Here is a 20,131-nt window from a genome sequence, read left to right on the forward strand (position 1 = left end):
CTTTTGTACTTTTGAGTGGGATTTTTGAATGCAGGCCTTTCCCCTTGGAACCGAGTATTTTTTTACACTGTGGTATTGCTACTTTAACTTTTAGTGCGTTAACACATGTGAGTACTTCCTCCACATCTGGGAGTAGGAGCCAACTGGTTTTTGAAGGTCTGCTGGTGAATGATGACAGATGAAGTGAGAATGTTGGGAATGTGTTATTAATATAGCTATGGAGCCCTTAAATGAAAACTACTGCTGTTTTTGGATTCGCTTCTGCTTTAGCCATCATGGACGCAAACGACGTCAAGACGCGTGAGCACGAACTGGTGCCCCACCGAGGCTTCACGCTGATCAGCGGGACTCACGATCCGGACGACGTGGACCAGATTTACAACCTGGAGATCAGAGACTCGGACGTGTTTGTCGTCACATACCCAAAATCAGGTGAGAGGGAACTGAAGATGGATGGCTGTTGTGCTGCAAGGGGGAGGCCGCCTCAGGTCAGGTGGGTGGGGTTCTGGGAGAAGGAGCATTAGCTCATTAGTATGTGCACATGAATGCCCTGCTCTTTTGTGTGTTGCAAATGGTTTTGAGCAGAGAGCCGGGGTATCGGGTGACAAGGGTGTGTTGTGAAAACTGCGAGAGAGGAATGAGGCCGGGGCTGACCTACCCGAGCGCGGGCCGTGTGCTCTCTGTCCGACAGGCACCATCTGGATGCAGCAGATCCTGCTGCTGGTCCAGGCGAAGGGTGACCTGGCCGCCATCCGCCAGCTCGACAGCTACAGCAACGCTGACCTGGTGCCCTGGATCGAGCTGATTGGCAGCAGGCAGGCGTTCATCACGGCGCCGTCCCCCCGGCTCAGGGTCACCCATCTGCAGTTCCACCTGATGCCTGCCGCTTTGAGCCAGAAGAAGGGCAAGGTCAGCGCTCCCCCTTCCCTTTGCCTATTTTGCACCTACACACTGAACCCTAACCCAGTCTGCGAGACTAAACATTACTTGCAGGCGCGGCTGTTCTCTCGCTTCTTATTTACCCTATGATCATCCATCCTCTGTTTATACAGCAGCTCCAGCTGTGGGTGTCCACAGGACCAGTTATATTTAGTACAGTCTCTCATGTCACGACTCATTTTCCGCCCTAACGACCAAGAGAGGCACAACTTGTCTGATGTTACTATTTTGAAGTTACAAAACAGGTAGTGTAGGAATCCGGTGTAAACGGCTTGACTGGTCTTGAAATCTGTCGTTGTTACACTCTGCTGGAGAAGAGTTCACACAATGCATGTTTATCTGACAATGCATGTTTATCTGACAATGCATGTTTATCTGACAATGCATGTTTATCTGACAATGCATGTTTATCTGACAATGCATGTTTATCTTACAATGCATGTTTATCTGACAAATGTGCCACATGTGAATACTATGGAAATTATAAACCCAAAGAACATTTACTCAATTATGTTAGATCTATTTAGGGAATAGCACTGCAGTTGACCTAAAAGGTTTGGGGCTGGAGCCCCCGAAGTCCCCCAAATATAAAAAAGTCCATGGATTAAAAATCAATAATCGAAAGAGAAATGACCGTCCTTGTTTGCTCTTGGAGGTGTTCTGGCAGCAGTTAAACAGAAGTCTCTTTTTACAGTGGTGGCCTACGGGGGAAAATCCTCCGCAGGCTGCCAGGCTGAGTGCTGTTCCTGGTCAATGTTGGTGGCATATTAAAGGATACATTCTCCTATTTTTTTTTTTACACGTCTGCCTTGCACATTGAGAGCATTAGTGGTCTTTGCAGTTGCTCATCTTCTCCATACTGGCCACAGAGTTCCCTTTCTAAAGCGATCCAATGAAAGTGATGGAGGCCAGAACCCACGGTGCTTGTTCTGTGTGTGAATGGGTTCTAATGGAGGCTTCAGCAGTCTGAAGTGTCTCTCTGTTTGATGCCGTCCGGCCTCTTTGTGTTTCCACTGACTGGTTCCCTGCTGAGCTACAGCGGAAGGACAGTGAAAAAGATGATTTGTGTAACTCGTATTCATTTCAGCTGAACTTGCACAGAACCATGATTGTGGAATTTGTAACCCGCACGTTCATTTCCAGCCAGTGTGGGCCAGATGAATCATTAACGCAACCAACAGTGCTTTCAATGGGAGTGCTGTTTTAATCCTCCTGTTGTCCTCGGGTCAAATTTGTCCCATTTTCCAAAAGTTTCTATACCAGAAATTTTGGTTTCTTACAACCAAATTGTCAAAAAAAAAATAATGTGGATGGTTCCATGCAGCGCTCTTCACAAGTAAAATAACTGAACATTCACATCTTTGATTGAATTTGCGTGTTTCATTCAATTTTATAGCATTTGGGGAAAAAATAGATTAAAGAACAACCGCAAAAAGTGACAAACAAGTCGGAAAAAGCTTAAAAACAGTACAAAAAAACTTGAAAGTAAGTGACAAAAACGTTGTAAAGGCTTCAAAAACATTGGGAAAAGTGACAAATGTCGAAAGAAGTTTGAAAAATAGACGAACAATTGTTGAAAAAAAAGTTTTAATTTTAAATTTTGAGCCAGAAAAACAAAAAGTTGCATGGTCGCCAGGAAGACAACACAAGGGTTAAGACAGACGGGGAAATATGAACTTATCCTTCAAGGCATTGATGTTTCCTGAAATATATATGCACATGTCACAACATACCCAAACCAGAGACTAAAGGAAAGAGGAAACTCTCAGTCAGCCGGCCTCAGGCTGAGACAACAAGTCTCCATGCACACGTGGAAATGATGGCCGGATGGCGGGGCTGATTTATCCTATGGCACATAGCCATAGGATGGCTCAATTCTGATTGGCTGCAGGGTGATAATGGACACCTCGTCGGGCATTAAGCCTTGCATAAAAGAACAGTCGAGTGTACTGCTTCACTTAATGTTGATGGCTTTAGTCTATAATGTGGCCGATTTTATATAAACAAACAAAGCTGCATTTTGGTCTGCACTAATTAGAAAAACTACTCTTTCAATAAAGATTTGACAATGTGTTTATGCTCCTTATGTTCTTAGCTAGAAAATTGTTAAAGGACAATTCCGGCGCAAAATGAACCTAGGGGTTTACTAACACATGGGTACGACCGTTCTGTGGGATACGTTTTCATGCTAATCGAATGTGACCAGTTTTATCGCAAACCGCTAATTAGCTTATAACGCTAGTCGTCGGGGCTTTTGAAAGTAAAAATATAAAGGCAGGCGCCCATCTTGGGAAAACAGTCACGACCAGTCGAACGACGAACGACGTGCAACCAGTAACAGGTAACATAGCTCAAGCACAGCACGGTTTTCCCAAGATGGCGCCTGCCTTTATACGTGAACGGTACTGTCTTTCTAAACTATCTTTTTTTAATAAACTGTCTGTACACTTACAAAGTTCTCAATGCTTCGGTTTACATGTAGGGACCCTCGTTATGCTACCGTGGAAGTGTGGTGCTATTTTGAGTCTTGTTAGTGGTTTAGAAATAGATTTCTTTTTACTTTACCCGTGCCCCGACGACTAGCGTTATAAGCTAATCAGCGGTTTGCGCTAAAACTGGTCACATTCGATTAGCATGAAAAGATTTCCCAGAGAACGGTCGAACTCGGTACCCATGTGTTAGTAACCCCTAGGTTCTTTTTGTGCCGGAATTGACCCCCCCAAAAACCACTGTCTCTGGCAGGGTCCGGCAGCTAACACTGACCCTGGTCCTGGAGTTCCCTGTCCTCATCCTGTGGTGCTCTGTTGTTTGCTCTAGTTGGTCCTGTGACTTTCTGCCCTGTAGCTGCATGAAAATGGTACACGCCCAAATCCTCCCATTAACACTGAGAAGCCTGATTTCAGGCCCCGGGAGGGTTTTGGCATGAACATACGGTACAGTTACAGACCGATACTGTAGAATTGTATCTTGTCATGTGCCTACAGCTTTAAAAATCCGACAAGGCATTTAAGAGTCATTCAGTCAGTCCCCAGGGAGACTGTGACAGTGATAAACTGTTGATACCCAGACTGTGCCTCTTTTTAGGTGATCTACGTGGCAAGAAATCCCAAAGATGTCCTTGTGTCTTACTTCTACTTCCACAAGCTCGCAAACATGTTGGAAACGCCGAAGGATTTTGACGACTTCTTTGAGAAATTCATGAGAGGAGACGGTGAGTTGTGTTTCCGCGCGCACAGAGGATGTTGCTCGTGGCGTTTCGCGATCAATGTGTCTGCAGTGTGGTGGTAACGTTGTGCATTATTCATTGCAGTGTTTGGGTGCAGCTGGTTTGAGCACATTAAGACTTGGTACTCACACAAGGATGATATGAGCATGCTGTTCATCACTTATGAAGAAATGATTCAAGTAGGAGCTGAAATCATTTCCATCCCTACATGTCCATAAGCTGTCGTGCCATACGTTGCGTTTATATATCAATCTGTGGTGCGTTTGTGCTGCTGTGTCTCTGTCCAGGACCTGCGGTCGGCAGTGGAGAGGATCTCGGCGTTCCTGGGCCAAGAGCTGAGTGCTGAGCAGCTGGCCAGCGTGGTGAAACACAGCACCTTCAGCAACATGAAGAAGATCCCTCAGGCCAACTACGAGCAGGTGTCAGGGGAGCTGCTCAGCCACCAGCAGGGGGCCTTCATGAGGAAAGGTGAGAAGCAATTTATTTTTTTATTTAATTATCCCACAAAACGTACAACTCACAACATGAACACTCCCCCTCCCCCCATGGTCACCACCCACTCAGACAAAAGTCAAGAAAAGATGACACAGTAACTACAATACAACAGTCAAAACCATTCAACAGGAATAGTCATTTCATTTTTTCATTTTAATATTCGTTCAACAGGATAGTAACAAAATAGACAATAAACCAGTGGATAAATAAGTGACGACACCATAAGCCAGGGGTGTCAAACATACGGACCGTGGGCCAGAACTGGCCCGCCAAAGGGTCCAATCAGGCCCACAGGATGACTCTGCAAACTGTGAAAATTGCAGAGAAGTTAATTCAATTCCAAACGTACCACTCGATCTCTGAGAATATCCGAGTTCTTTTTCCGTAATTTTACCACTTTAATCTCAGAAATTCAGAGTTTTTTTCTCTCTGAATATTACCCCTCTCTCCCGGGTCCACAACATTTTCTTTTTTTTTGCGTTTGCCAACATCAAGCTGACAAGAAACTCTGTGGCAGATAAAGTTTCTGATCTTTCTGGAGAGGTTTACTGGTCTGGCCCACTTGAGATCAGATTAGGGGGATGTGGTCCATGAACTCAATGAGTTTGACCCCCCTGCCATAAATCCATCAAAGACATCAAAAGCTTCTAGGAGCCCTCCAGAAAGTTCAGCTACTTTCCCCATTTTCTACTATAGACATCCAATCTGGCAGACATCTTTTCAAATGCCGTCACCCTCGCCATCTCACAAGCCCACTCCTGGATAGACGGCAGCCCTTCATTCTTCCATCCTCTTAAAATAATCTGTCTGGCTATCATTACACTAGTCTGGACCCAGCTTCTTATGTTCTTATCCATCCTGCCTAGGATTGACCCATCTCCCAGAACAAATCATCTTGGGCTGAATGGAACCTGGCTCCCTGCCATCTGACATAGGTTGTCATGTTTCCCTGTCCAACATTCCTGGACCTTATCACAGGACCATAGGACATGAAGTAATTGGCCTTACATTTCCCCGAATTTGGTGTCACAACCTCTGATCGATAATCATTACAACCAACAAGTATTTCAGCGTCAACTCAACTCAATTACAGAACCGTCAAAACCATAAATCACACCGTGGTGACAACAGACACGTAGAACTGGCGATGAATGGACACCTGGCTATAGACTTAGGCCGTAACAATTTGGGAGATGTAGATGATAAGATTTGTAGATTTATGATTGTTTTTACCTACCCAAACTACTTTTTATTACCACCACTGGGAATCACCAATATCTGAACATTTCAAAATCCTCCAAACACAACCCCTTTATTTATTTTTATGGCCACTTGGAGGCAGCACAGAGCAGCTGTAAACACAACACTGACAGTATACAGCAGACTCGCGGATGGATGTCAGTCCAATATGTAGCTCTGTTTTCATCTCATCTGTTTTCTACCAAAAATGTTTTTGCGCTGGTCAGGGGGTACTTGGCTTAAAAAAACAAGTCAAAGGGGGTACAATATTGAAGAAAATTTGACACTGGTATATATATATATATATATATATATATATATATATATATATATGTATATGTATATGTGTGTGTCTAGTTATACCGACCAGAAGGGAGTCAGTGACCCGAGCAGATGGAGACGAGACGGGTCTGAAGTAAAATGACACATGACCTTCTCCTGTGATGCTCACTGTTGAACTCTAGGCACCATCGGGGACTGGAAGAATCACTTCACCGTGGCCCAGAACGAGAGGTTTGACGAGCTCTTCCACAGAGAGATGGCGGACACTCCTCTGCATTTCATCTGGGACATCAGGGACATTGAGTGATCAGCTGTTGGTATCGTGGCAACACGAAGACGAAGACAGTCGCCGCCGCGGCTTCATGAACACTGTGCTATACAGAAAAAAAAAAAAAAAAACATTACTCCTGTCAGCTTCTCTCTCTCCTTCTGCCACAGCAGGGTCTCTGTACATCTAGCCCCGAAGGCTTCAGCCACTGCTTTGCAGTCATTTCAGCACACTTTGAAAAGCTATGCAAAGCCTCATTGAGGACAGCACGTGCAGTCATTTTGACATAGTAGGACATAGTATTTTCTTAGAATCATCCAATAGATCTGTTGTGGTGTCAGTGCAGCGAGCCCTGTTGTCTCTTACTCCAGCCTTTGCCTCGGTGCCAACATCAGTCTGCAGAGAGCGTCCAGCTTCAGGTAATCCCTCAGGGATCGTTCTGTTTTTAGAGTGGCGCCTGGTAACGCAGCGCACGCCCCTTTAACCCTCCTGTTGTCCTCGGGTCAGTTTGACCCATTTTCAATCAGAAATTTGGGTTTTTTCGACTAAATTGTCACAAAATAATTAACGTGGATAGTTCCATACAACGTTTTTCACAAATAAAATAATTGATCAGATCACTACTTTCATTAAATCTGGGTGTTTTCTTCAATTTTATAGCATTTGAGAAAAAAACTTGGGGGGGGAAAGCGACAAAAGTGTCGAAAAGACGACCAAAACGTTGACAAAAAAAAGTTTTAATTTAAAATTTTGACCCAGGAAACCAAAAAGGGTTAAATCCATCTTCACTTACACCATAGAACAATTACTGAAGTGAGTTTTCTGTTCATACATCAAGCAGTTTTAAAGGTGCTGTAGGTAGGATTGTGAAGATCCAGGTCTTAGCCAAAAAATTTGAACATCGACAACTTCTCAGTCCCTCCCCCTCTTTCTGCTAAAGCCCAAAACGGTCTCCTAAGCCCCTTCCCCCAAAAGGGAGAATGAATGCGTGTGCATGAGCAGTTAGACACCTCGCCTCGCCCTGATTGGTGCATTTGAACAGGGAGCTGTGGATTTTTTGCAAATCACACTACAGGCTGTATGTAGGTGGTGCCAGAGGAGCCAGATTTATTTTTTTAAATGACCTGCTTCATGTAGTTCTACTGGAACATGGGGTCAGGTTCAGCAAATATGACAGAAAGTTAGTTTTATAAGTCGTACCTACTGCACCTTTAACTTTCACACTGTGGTGAAAGGGAAGGATTGTATCTTGTAGTAAAATATTGTGTTATTTGGCTGCTATAGTAAGAGTCTTTGACATTGATGGTCATAAAAATATGAGAATAGCGGTGAAAGCGTGTTGTCTCGGTGTGAACAGGCAGACAACAGATGATTCCTCAGATTGTCACTTTCAGATGTGACGCTTGTAGCTGGAGTTACATACATGTAAGAATGGAATTCAAAAATATGACATATCTTTATATATCATATTTCTGAATTCCATTCTCATCGGCGATGTTGGTTGTTTAACAACTTCACAACATCATCAAAATGTCATCAAACGTGTTTCCATTGAGAGACCCCGAGCTGCAGAAAAGGACATGTTTTGTTATAAAGTTTACATGAAAGAAATACAGATCGGACTGCATTTACCTGTTTAAATCATCACTATTCAATAAAAAGTGATCATCATCATCATCAATCATGAGTTCTTTCACACTTATTGACTTTGTCTGTGGAGTACAGACGGCCTGTGGATACACTGAATGTTACATTGCTCTAAAGATGATAAAGCTTTGACTTGTTTTGGTATTTAGTAGTCTCCCATGTCCAGACCTTCCTCCACAGGGCCGCGGAGGAAGGTCTGGCTAGTCCACACATCATTCCTGGATGGGAGAAAAACGTGCTCTAGTTTATTGGCATTTCTTTAAACCAATCACAATCGTCTTGGGCAGTAGTAAGCGACGGTGCCTCTGCAAAATAACCTCGGGAAGGAACTTGTTTTGGTGGAACATGTGTACGTTCAAAACTAGTTTAAGTCGTGTGAGAGAAAACTCTGATTGGACAGATAGTCTAGCTAGCTGTCTGGATTTACCCTGCAGAGATCTGAGGAGCAGTTAACCATAGTCCTCAGAAATCCATCGGAGGTTAGAACGCCAACAAAAAGACACTGTTTACACGTACATGGTTCTTTTTTACAAACTGAGACATTTCCCTTCGTTGGTACCCTTCGTTTACACACAACGGAGAATTCGCCTCTGAAACCGAATCTTTCTAAAAACTCCGGCCAGAGTGGAGATTTTTGAAATCTTCGTTTGCACGTTTGTATGTAAACTGAGACAAACGGAGGTTTAGGCAGCCGAGAGAGCGAAAGAGGAAATGATTGGTTGCTGTTGTTGCTATTTTCGGGATTCTGATCGGCTAACGTGGGCTTGAGCTTCTCGTTACACTGCCACCTACAGGTTTGTCATGCTCTTGACTGCATTGACGGCATATATACACGGGTACATACTGTATAAACAAACACTTCTCTGAAAACTGACAGCTGTGCACGATGTAATTTTTGAAAACGGAGAGGTTGAAATGTCGGTTTATGAAAATAGCCGGCCAGACAGAGGAAGAGGAAGGACATCCGGCGGAATTTCCGGCAGCAACGGAGCAATCCCCGAAGTGGAACATCATCGTGGATGGACTAAAGTTCTTTAAACTGCACTAAACAATGGTTTTTATCTAGAATGGGTCAGTTATTTCAATTGTTTTGCTGCGTTTACTTCCTCACACGTTAGATGTAAACACTGGCTGTAAAGCTCTTCGTCCGGTGAGGTAGAAAGGCGCCGTAGAAATATCAGAGTCACGGCTCGCCGGAGTAATTCTTATTTATTTACTTACTTATTTTTCAAAACTACTCCTCGTGCTTTTAGTGCTCCAGGGGATAAATAAAATGTATTTGAATTGAATATTAATGCGGTCCATTGACGATCATTTAATAGATTATAGAACGTGATATTTGAACAGTATATAAAGTGTTCATAAGGACACCATAAACACTAATAACAGTAATAAAGCCACAACTAAAACTCCATAATGAGTGCCTTAAATGTTCATAGTCATGAATAGTATGTTTTGTATATTTTGCTTTCATTGACCTAAAGAAGAATTTGAATGCAGTACCTCTCACTCAAAGTGAAAAACTACACAGCAAATCTCCAAAACCTAAGCTATTTGTCAGCCAGTTTTCAATTGCATTAAACACTTTTTTCAAAACATTACACACAATTCTCTACATAAGACACAAAAATCTAACAGGAAGTGACTTGCTATCCATTTCTAAACACAACCAATCAAAATGCTACACTTATTTACCAGGGCACACACACTCCTCACATTTGCAAACACATTATGTCATAACTGAACACTAACCAATCACTGCTTTAGTATAGGCCTATACATAGGTCAAAGGTCAGATTACCAGTTTTGAACAATGGATGACAACAATAGACAGAGAGCAAGAGGAGTAGGAGGTAGAGACAGGGGATAACAAGGAGGAGGAGGGAAGAAGAGTAAGGAGAGCCATCTCTGATGAGATCAGGGAGAGAAGCCCATCTTAAGTAGCTTTATAGTGGAGTCCATACTGCATGCAACTATCTAATGACTATTTCAGCATTACTAATCAATCAGACTTTGTTTTGCACAAAGTGTATACAATTCTGTCCCCCCCCACACAACCCCCCCCGCCCCTACACACAAGCACGCACAAACACTCACAACACACACACACATACACACATATTCTTTATTCTAAAAATGATACCTTTGGTTTACATATGTTTATACTTTTGTGTTCTTGTTTCATGCTACTGTATACAACACTGAGCTACTCTTACAAACGTAATGTTTCGGCCAATAAATATTTTCTGTTTTACTGTAACATTACATTTTTTTACAGGTGCACTTTTCAACCACTTTCAGCAGATCACTTTCTCTCTAGAACATTGTAAATGTAGATATAAGCCTATGAACGACAAAAGAGCTTTAGATTTAGAACAACAGTGTGTACATGGTATATCCAAAAATTTGCCATTTGATGCAAATGCTTCGTTTTGAGATGTGTTTATGGTATTTAGAATGCAGTGTTTCATTTTGAAGGAGATGTGAGGCATTTAGTAACTTTTTTAAATTTAAATTTTGAGTGTGCAGTTTTAGGAATTGTGTGTAGAGTTTTGAAAAAAGGAGACATAGTTTTGAAAATGTGTGTAAGCAGTTGGAAAAAACTGTAATGTCAGTAAACTCTCTGAATATTTGAGACGTTGCTGCCCTCTTCTGGCCTGTCACTGGATGTCCTGCATGTGAAACAGCACCGGAGCCAAGCCACACATTTGTTTGGTCAATTTAATAGTTCAGGCAGAGAAATGAACACTGGTGGGTGATTATGTATGGGTTGGTTGTTGTTTTTTTTATGAAGATTCCCTCTCCAACTGCTGTCAGAGTCTTTGAAAAGGAACTGGGTCTGCTCAGACGATCCGACTCCAGAGACGGTGCTGTCCGTCCCCCAGCAGTCCTGCTTTAGTCCTCATCGCTCCCCATCTCTAAAGGGTCAAAGTCAGGGTCGTCCTCATCCAAGTCCATCCATCCATCCATCCATCTTCGTCCGCTTATCCGGTGTCGGGTCGCGGGGTGAGCAGCTCCAGCAGGGGACCACAAACTTCCCATTCCCGAGCAACATTAACCAGCTCCGACTGGGGGATCCCGAGGCGTTCCCGGGCCAGGTTGGAGATATAAACCCTCCACCTAGTCCTGGGTCTTCCCCGAGGCCTCCTCCCAGCTGGACGTGCCTGGAACACCTCCCTAGGGAGGCGGCCAGGGGGCATCCTTACCGGATGCCCGAACCACCTCAACTGACTCCTTTCGACGCAAAGGAGCAGCGGCTCTACTCCGAGCTCCTCAAGGATGACTGAGCTTCTCACCCTATCTCTAAGGGAGACGCCAGCCACCCTCCTGAGGAAACCCATTTTGGCCGCTTGTACCCTGGATCTCGTTCTTTTGGTCATGACCCAGCCTTCATGACCATAGGTGAGGGTAGGAATGAAAACTGACCGGTAGATCGAGAGCTTTGCTTTCTGGCTCAGCTCTCTTTTTCGTCTGGCGGTGCGATAGATTGAATGTAATACCACACCCGCTGCGCCGATTCTCCGACCAATCTCCCGCTCCATTGTCCCCTCACTCGCGAACAAAACCCCCAAGGTACTTGAACTCCTTCACTTGGGGTAAGGACTCATTCCCTACCTGGAGAAGGCATTCCATCGGTTTCCTGCTGAGAACCATGGCCTCCGATTTAGAGGTGCTGATCCTCATCCCAACCGCTTCACACTCGGCTGCGAACCGATCCAGTGAGTGCTGAAGGTCACATCAGGACCACATCATCTGCAAAGAGCAGCGATGAGATCCCCAGCCCACCGAACTGTAACCCCTCTCCACCCCGACTACGCCTTGATATCCTGTCCATAAATATTACAAACAGGATTGGTGACAAAGCGCAGCCCTGGCGGAGGCCAACCCTCACCTGAAACGAGTCCGACTTACTGCCGAGAACCCGGACACAGCTCTCACTTTGGTCGTACAGAGATTGGATGGCCCTGAGTAGAGACCCCCTCACCCCATACTCCCGCAGCACCTCCCACAGTATCTCCCGGGGGACCCGGTCATACGCCCTCTCCAAATCCACAAAACACATGTAGACCGGTTGGGCATACTCCCAGGCTCCCTCCAGGATCCTTGCGAGAGTGAAGAGCTGGTCCGTTGTTCCACGACCAGGACGGAATCCGCATTGTTCCTCCTCAACCCGAGGTTCGACTATCGGCCGAACCCTCCTTTCCAGCACCTTGGAGTAGACTTTACCAGGGAGGCTGAGAAGTGTGATACCCCTGTAATTGGCACACACCCTCTGGTCTCCCTTTTTAAAAAGGGGAACCACCACCCCAGTCTGCCACTCCTTTGGCACCGTCCCAGATTTCCACGCAATGTTGAAGAGGCGTGTCAACCAGGACAGCCCCTCCACACCCAGAGCCTTTAGCATTTCTGGACGGATCTCATCAATCCCCGGGGCTTTGCCACTGTGTAGTTGTTTGACTACATCAGTGACTTCCGCCTGGGAAATCGACGACAATCCCCCGTTATCCTCCAGCTCTGCCTCTAACATAGAGGGCGTATTAGTCGGATTCAGGAGTTCCTCAAAGTGCTCCTTCCACCGCCCTATTACCTCCTCAGTTGAGGTCAACAGTGTCCCATCCTTACTGTACAAAGCTTGGATGGTTCCCTGCTTCCCCCTCCTGAGGTGGCGAACAGTTTTCCAGAAGCACTTTGGTGCCGACCGAAAGTCCTTCTCCATGTCTTCTCCAAACTTCTCCCACACCCGCTGCTTTGCCTCTTTCACGGCAGAGGCTGCAGCCCTTCGGTATCCTGCAACTGCCTCCGGAGTCCTCTGGGATAACATATCCCGGAAAGACTCCTTCTTCAGTCGGACGGCTTCCCTGACCACCGGTGTCCACCATGGTGTTCGTGGGTTACCGCCCCTTGAGGCACCTAAGACCACAGCTCCTCGCCGCAGCTTCAGCAATGGAAACTTTGAACATTTTCCACTCGGGTTCAATGCCCCCAGCCTCCACAGGGATGCACGAAAAGCTCAGCCGGAGGTGTGAGTTGAAAGTCTGTCGGACAGGGGCCTCCTCCAGACGTTCCCAATTTACCCGCACTACACGTTTGGGCTTACCAGGTCTGTCCAGAGTCTTCCCCCACCCCCTGACCCAACTCACCACCAGATGGTGATCGGTTGACAGCTCTGCCCCTCTCTTCACCCGAGTGTCCAAAACATACGGCCTCAGATCAGATGAAACAATTATGAAATCGATCATTGACCTTCGGCCTAGGGTGCTCTGGTACCAAGTACACTTATGAGCATCCCTATGTTCGAACATGGTGTTCGTTATAGACAATCCATGACTAGCACAGAAGTCCAACAACAAACAACCACTCTGGTTTAGATCAGGGAGCCATTCCTACCAATCACGCCTCTCCAGGTGTCTCCATCATTGCCCACGTGCGCATTGAAGTCCCCCAGCAGAACAATGGAGTCCCCCACTGGCGCCCCATGCAGGACTCCACTCAAGGTCTCCAAGAAGGCCGAATACTCCGAACTCCTGTTTGGTGCATATGCATCCAAGTCTAAGTCCTCAATGTCCTGGAACAGGGACTCGTCCACTTCGACGTTGTTTCCAGCTGCAGAGGAAGAAAGCAGCCATGTGTTAGAATAAAAACAAACCAATCTCCACTCTGAACTCAAGTTAGGAGCTATATATATATATAAAAGGTCCCATGATTCCACGCAACTTCCTAACGTCATCAAAAGTCCAGTTTTACCGTCCATTGTTTTGGTTTAGAGACCCCTAGCGGCAGAAAGTTACATATTGTACATTTAAATACAGTCCTAATCTAGTCCTCACTAACACGGGCCCAATTATAGTAACTACATGAAAACTTTGCTCTTGTTGCATTAAATGTCGTTTGTGTTTAGCCTACATCATAATTTTCTATCATGTGAAATAAGAGGCCAAGGCGGCCTGAAGCTGCAGACAGATGCTCCCCAGCAGTCAGCTCCCCCTGCTGTTCATAAGGTGCCTCTGCACCCCTTTCGTTTCAGACCCTCCCACCAGCCTTTGGGCCACGCCTCCTCATTTACATTAACATGTGTCAAGTCCAAACGAAAAGGCAGTGTTAAATGGAAATTCAAAAGCCAAATATTAAATCCGAATAAAAATCCAATGTTAAATTGAAATTCAAAAGCCAAATATTAAATAAAAATTAAAAGCCAATGTTAAATTGAAATTCAAAAGCCAAATATTAAATGAAAATTAAAAGCCAATGATAAATTGAAATTCAAAAGCCAAATATTAAATGAAAATTAAAAGCCAATGTTAAATTGAAATTCAAAAGCCAAATATTAAATGAAAATTAAAAGCCAATGATAAATTGAAATTCAAAAGCCAAATATTAAATTCAAAAGCCAAAGCCAAATGGAAAATTAAAAAAATATATTTTTTAATTTTATCTCGCTTTGTTTTCTCTTTGGACTTTTAATTTCTCTTTGGACTTTTAATTTGAAATATGAATAAATATTTCCTCCATAGTTAGGCAGACTTTTAACTATGCTGATGGTCAGAAAGAACAATGCGCCACTGTTGTCCGTCACAGGTTGAGGAGTAACTTATTCTCATGGTCAAACTGATATCAAACTGATATTAACGTTGTTGCTGCACTCTTGTTGCTTTCTGACCACCGTCATACAGTGCTGCTTTCTGCACGTACAACAGTATCCTTTTCTCATTTTTGCATGACTAAGCTGTCACAGTGCTTTTCCACTAAACACACTATACTATTCAACTATTATTTGTATCCTCATAAAGCACAGCCAGCTTGACTGATTATTTTTATTTCTAACACTACACTCATGAGACCATGGCATGTTAATGTACGTTACTCAGCAACAGGTGAAAATAGGGGCAAGGTTGCGCGACTAAAGTCAAAATGAATTGAACATTTACTGAGGAACGAGAAGTGAACCTGTATGTGTGAAAACAGCTTTATCTCACGCATCTGTTTAGTTGTTGTTGAATATATAGGGTTCATATGCTTTGAAAAAACCTGGAAAAGTTATGGAATTTGAAAAATGCCAATTCCAGGCCTGGAAAGGTTTTGGAAAAGTCATGGAAGTCATTTTTTTTTTTTAACACAGCATAATAATATGTGATTAACTCCATCCGTATTTTCACGTCGTCGTAACCTCAACATTCTATTTGAGGAGCGATATTATGAATCCCATTATGAACCACATAAATTGTCATTTATTTTATAGTTAAACCTCTGAGGGTAAACTTTAACACAGATTTGTATTATTATTGTATAATGTCAAATGACATTTTCAGGAACGCATAGTCATGGAAATTTGCCGAAAAATATTGGTTAAAATGCGAATGAACCCTGAATATATAGCATAATTATATCATTTGTTGAATATATAGCATACAATCATTTTGTCATTCTTTCACGGAGGGTGCCCCCCCAATACAATGGTTGGGAAAACACTCAAACCAATATATATTTACTAGGGGTGTCAAAATTAAAGCGTTAATTTTTGCGTTAATTTTTTAATATTTAACTTGTTAAAAAAAATTAACGTCTACATAACAGCAGGCGGCGCTACTCTGTATTGTTGCCCAAGTAATGAAAACCGGCAGCTGATTGGACGAACGCGTCACATGGGTTTGTTTTCTCCGGATATTGAGAGCCAGACTGTCATGGCGGCCGTTCAGAATACGATCTCATATTGTACTAAAATAGTTCACTGAAACATGTTTCTGAAAACATTTTAAGCGAGAAATAGACCGTGCAGTTGCTGAATCTGTCTTCATTTCAGCTCAACAAAGGTCAGTTTAGAAGATTTTCGTCAGATTTTGAGAGACTAGTCACCTCATTCCGCTCGCCATTTCCGGGTGAGTCCCGACTTCCCTGCCGTCGACTGAGCTCTCGGCTCGTTGGAGATGAACTGAACTCTCGGCTCGTTGGAGATAAACTGAACTCTCGGCTCGTTGGAGATTAACTGAACTCTCGGCTCGTTGGAGATGAACTGAACTCTCGGCTCGTTGGAGATGAACTGCTCCTCGCCTGTAAAGTAGACGAGAGCAGGCGACAGCAGCCGGGGACGGTGACAAAAATCTGCTCTCAAGTCGGACAGTTTCTAGCCGTTTCCAGCAGCCTTCAGCAGGACTAAATAAGCCAAATTGTTGCTGCTGTTGTTCTGAAAGATATTAAACATTCTGAACTTAGCAGAAGATTTCCTTGTTTGTTTTTTTCTTCATATTTGCAAAGTTAGGTGATTTAGCATTTAAATAGCCAATATTACAAGCTTCAGTCTCAATTTAAAAAATTGAGACAATAGTACAGCAAATTGTGCAATTAATTAGTTCATTTTTTTTTAATCGATTGACAGCCCTAATATTTACATAAAATTGGCATATACATACCCCGTGTGTGTGTGTGTATGTGTGTGTGATCTTGTCATTTATTTGTTGTCTGAAGATTGATTTTAAGTAGGGGGGGTGGGAAAAAAAAATCTGATTTCTTTGAGGCCATATCGCCCAGTCCTACTTCCTACTAACACAGAGTATGTCAGGCAGACCCACAGCTCACAACCATGCAGCTAAACTAATTGATGTGGTGGAGACTTGGGGACTGGGAAAGTTGCTGCATGTGTCAACAACAATGTACGCAACATTGTGGCTGCTAACTCTCCCAGAGGGGTGGATTTGGACTTAGTCAGCTGATTATTAACTGTTAATAAGTGGTAAACATGGGCGGGCTATCGGTCAGGAAAATAAATCTAAATATGCATCCCTATTAGGATAAATAGATGTCATATTTTAATCAAACATAAAGTCCTGTGGGATTGAACGTGTTGTTTGGCCCTGAAGCCCAAGTAGTTGCGTAAAGTCACTACCTTAATAAGTCAAAAAGCAAAAGGCTATGAATCTAAATTTAGGTATTGTCCTTCTCCAGCTGACCATCCCCAAAATGCACCAGAATACAGGAAATCACATCTACCGAATTCAAAATTATTCCCAGGAGGAGGTGAGCTGAGGTGATCTTAGAGCGGGAAGGGAGGGAGGAATGGAGGGAGGGAGGGAACCTCTTTGCCAGTTCCCGGAGCTGCTTTCTGTCAGCGGTGCGTTCAGCAGCGCGCAGCCGGGCCAAAGAGGTGGGACCGCCGGGGTTGGGACCGCCGGGGGTGGGACCGCCGGGGGTGGGACCGCCGGGGGTGGGACCACGGTTTATAGCAGATTTTTTACACTGTGGTATTGCTTTTAGTGCGTTAACACATGTGAGTACTTCCTCCACATCTGGGAGTAGCAGCCAACTGGTTTTTGAAGGTCTGCTGGTGAATGATGACAGATGAAGTGAGAACATTGGGAATCTGTTATTAATATAGCTATGGAGCCCTTAAATGAAAACTACTGCTGTTTTTTGTTTTGCTTCTGCTTTAGCCATCATGGACGTAAACGGCATCAAGACGCGTGAGCACGATCTGGTGCCCCACCGAGGCTTCACGCTGATCAGCGGGACTCACGATCCGAACGACGTGGACCAGATCTACAACCTGGAGATCAGAGACTCGGACGTGTTTGTCGTCACATACCCAAAATCAGGTGAGAGGGAACTGAAGATGGATGGCTGTTGTGCTGCAAGGGGGAGGCCGCCTCAGGTCAGGTGGGTGGGGTTCTGGGAGAAGGAGCATTAGCTCATTAGTATGTGCTCATGAATGCCCTGCTCTTTTGTGTGTTGCAAACGGTTTTGAGCAGAGAGCCGGGGTATCGGGTGACAAGGGTGTGTTGTGAAAACTGCGAGAGAGGAATGAGGCCGGGGCTGACCTACCCGAGCGCGGGCCGTGTGCTCTCTGTCCGACAGGCACCATCTGGATGCAGCAGATCCTGCTGCTGGTCCAGGCGAAGGGAGATCTGGCCGCCATCCGCCAGCTCAATAGCCGCAGCAACGCTGGCCTGGTGCCCTGGATCGAGCTGATTGGCAGCAGGCAGGCGTTTATCACGGCACCGTCCCCCCGGCTCAGGGTCACCCATCTGCCGTTCCACCTGATGCCTGCCGCTCTGAGCCAGAAGAAGGGCAAGGTCAGCGCTTCCCCCCCTCTTTTGCACCTACACACTGAACCCTAACCTAAACATTATAGCAGGCGCGGCTGTTAATTATTTACTCTATGATCATCAATCCTCTGTTTATTCAGCAGCTCCAGCTGTGGGTGTCCACAGGACCAGTTATATTTAGTACAGTCTCTCATGTCACGACTCATTTTCAGCCCTAACGACACCTTAAAGGAACACGCTGACTTTTGGGAATTTAGCTTATTCACCGTAACCCCCAGAGTTAGACAAGTCGATACAAACCCTTCTCATCTCTGTGTGTGCTGTAATGCTGTCTGACGGCTCCAGCGGCATCAGGCCAGCACAGAACATGCAGATGAATGGTTCCAGCAATCCTACTGCTCTGAATAAGTGACAAAATAACGCCAACATGTTCCTATTTACATGTTGTGATTTATAGAGTCACAGCATGTACAAAAAACAACGTAACATGAGACACAGCCGTATTCTAACTGTAAAAAAAACGGGAACTATATTCTCAGGTGGAAGAATATAGTACTTGGGCGGAGTGATATGCTCGCAGCAAGCCTGTCTGAGAATTTAGTTCCTGGTTTGTTTAATGTTAGAAGATGGCTGTGTCTCATGTTACGTTGTTTTTTTGTACACGCTGTGACTCTATAAATCACAACATGTAAATAGGAACATGTTGGCGTTATTTTGTCACTTTTGTCACAATTGGGAGCAGTAGGCTAGTTGGAACCAGTTACCTGCAGGATCTGTGCTAGGCTAAGCTAATGCTGGAACCGTCAGACAGCGTTACAGCACACACAGAGATGAGAAGGGTATGTATGGACTTGTCTTACTCTGGGGGTTACGGTGAATAAGCTAAATTCCCAATAAGTCGGCGTGTTCCTTTAAGAGAGGCACAACTTGTCTGATGTTACTATTTTGAAGTTACAAAACAGGTAGTGTAGGAATCCGGTGTAAACGGCTTGACTGGTCTTGAAATCTGTTGTTGTTACACTCTGCTGGAGGAGAGTTCACACAACGCATGCTTATCTGACAACGCATGTTTATCTTACAATGCATGTTTATCTGACAAATGTGCCACATGTGAATACTATGGAAATTATAAACCCAAAGAACATTTACTCAATTATGTAAGATTTATTTAGGGAATAGCACTGCAGCTGACCTAAAAGGTTTGGGGCATTAAAGAAAACATTTGGGGCTGGAGCCCCCGAAGTCCCCCAAATATAAAAAGTCCATGGATTAAAAATCAATAATCGAAAGAGAAATAACCGTCCTTGTTTGCACTTGGAGGTGTTCTGGCAGCAGTTAAACAGAAGTCTCTTTTTACAGTGGTGGCCTACGGGGGAAAATCCTCCGCAGGCTGCCAGGCTGAGTGCTGTTCCTGGTCAATATCAGTGGCATATTAAAGGATACATTCTCCTATTTTTTTTTTCATGTCGGCCTTGCACATTGAGAGCATTAGTGGTTCATCTTCTCCATACTGGCCACATAGTTCCCTTTCTAAAGCAACCCAATGAAAGTGATGGAGGCCAGAACCCACGGTGCTTGTTCTGTGTGTGAATGGGTTCTAATGGAGGCTTCAGCAGTCTGAAGTGTCTCTCTGTTTGATGCCGTCCGGCCTCTTTGTGTTTCCACTGACTGGTTCCCTGCTGAGCTACAGCGGAAGGACAGTGAAAAAGATGATTTGTGTAACTCGTATTCATTTCAGCTGAACTTGCAAGAATGATTGTGGAATTTGTAACCCGCACGTTCATTTCCAGCCAGCGTGGGCCAGATGAATCATTAACGCAACCAACAGTGCTTTCAATGGGAGTGCTGTTTTAATCCTCCTGTTGTCCTCGGGTCAAATTTGACCCATTTTCAAAAAGTTTCAAGTAAAATAACTGATCATTCACTACTTTCACTGTTTCATTCAATTTTATAGCATTTGTAAAAGAAATCAATGAAAGAACAACTGGAAAAAGTGACAAA

At 44.3% G+C, this 20,131-nt stretch overlaps 3 protein-coding genes across 6 annotated transcripts in view; 2 read left to right on the forward strand and 1 right to left on the reverse strand.

The window, feature by feature from the left end:
* The window catches only part of LOC114556699 (amine sulfotransferase), a 25,295-nt gene continuing 5,164 nt past the window's right edge, over positions 1-20,131 (forward strand). Inside the window, exons 1-7 of one of the 4 annotated variants that reach the window (XM_028579722.1) lie at positions 1-183; positions 271-432; positions 692-909; positions 4,024-4,150; positions 4,250-4,344; positions 4,453-4,633; positions 6,364-6,479. In XM_028579722.1, coding sequence (XP_028435523.1) covers positions 276-432; positions 692-909; positions 4,024-4,150; positions 4,250-4,344; positions 4,453-4,633; positions 6,364-6,479 — 894 coding nt within the window. In that variant the 5' untranslated portion in view covers positions 1-183; positions 271-275. Of the gene's footprint in view, positions 184-270; positions 433-691; positions 910-4,023; positions 4,151-4,249; positions 4,345-4,452; positions 4,634-6,363; positions 6,489-20,131 lie in introns of those variants that run through there. The other 3 variants (XM_028579723.1, XM_028579721.1, XM_028579720.1) reach the window with 3 other exon arrangements.
* rwdd1 (RWD domain containing 1) overlaps positions 10,820-20,131 on the reverse strand; it is a 26,386-nt gene continuing 17,074 nt past the window's right edge. Inside the window, exon 8 of the mRNA XM_028579725.1 lies at positions 10,820-11,012. Coding sequence (XP_028435526.1) covers positions 10,992-11,012 — 21 coding nt within the window. The 3' untranslated portion in view covers positions 10,820-10,991. The remainder of the gene's footprint in view (positions 11,013-20,131) is intronic.
* Positions 17,180-20,131, forward strand: part of LOC114556698 (amine sulfotransferase) — an 8,116-nt gene continuing 5,164 nt past the window's right edge. The window contains exons 1-3 of the mRNA XM_028579719.1: positions 17,180-17,232; positions 17,519-17,680; positions 17,940-18,157. Coding sequence (XP_028435520.1) covers positions 17,524-17,680; positions 17,940-18,157 — 375 coding nt within the window. The 5' untranslated portion in view covers positions 17,180-17,232; positions 17,519-17,523. The remainder of the gene's footprint in view (positions 17,233-17,518; positions 17,681-17,939; positions 18,158-20,131) is intronic.

Source organism: Perca flavescens, chromosome 6 (assembly GCF_004354835.1).
Source record: "Perca flavescens isolate YP-PL-M2 chromosome 6, PFLA_1.0, whole genome shotgun sequence".
NCBI lineage: Eukaryota > Metazoa > Chordata > Actinopteri > Perciformes > Percidae > Perca > Perca flavescens.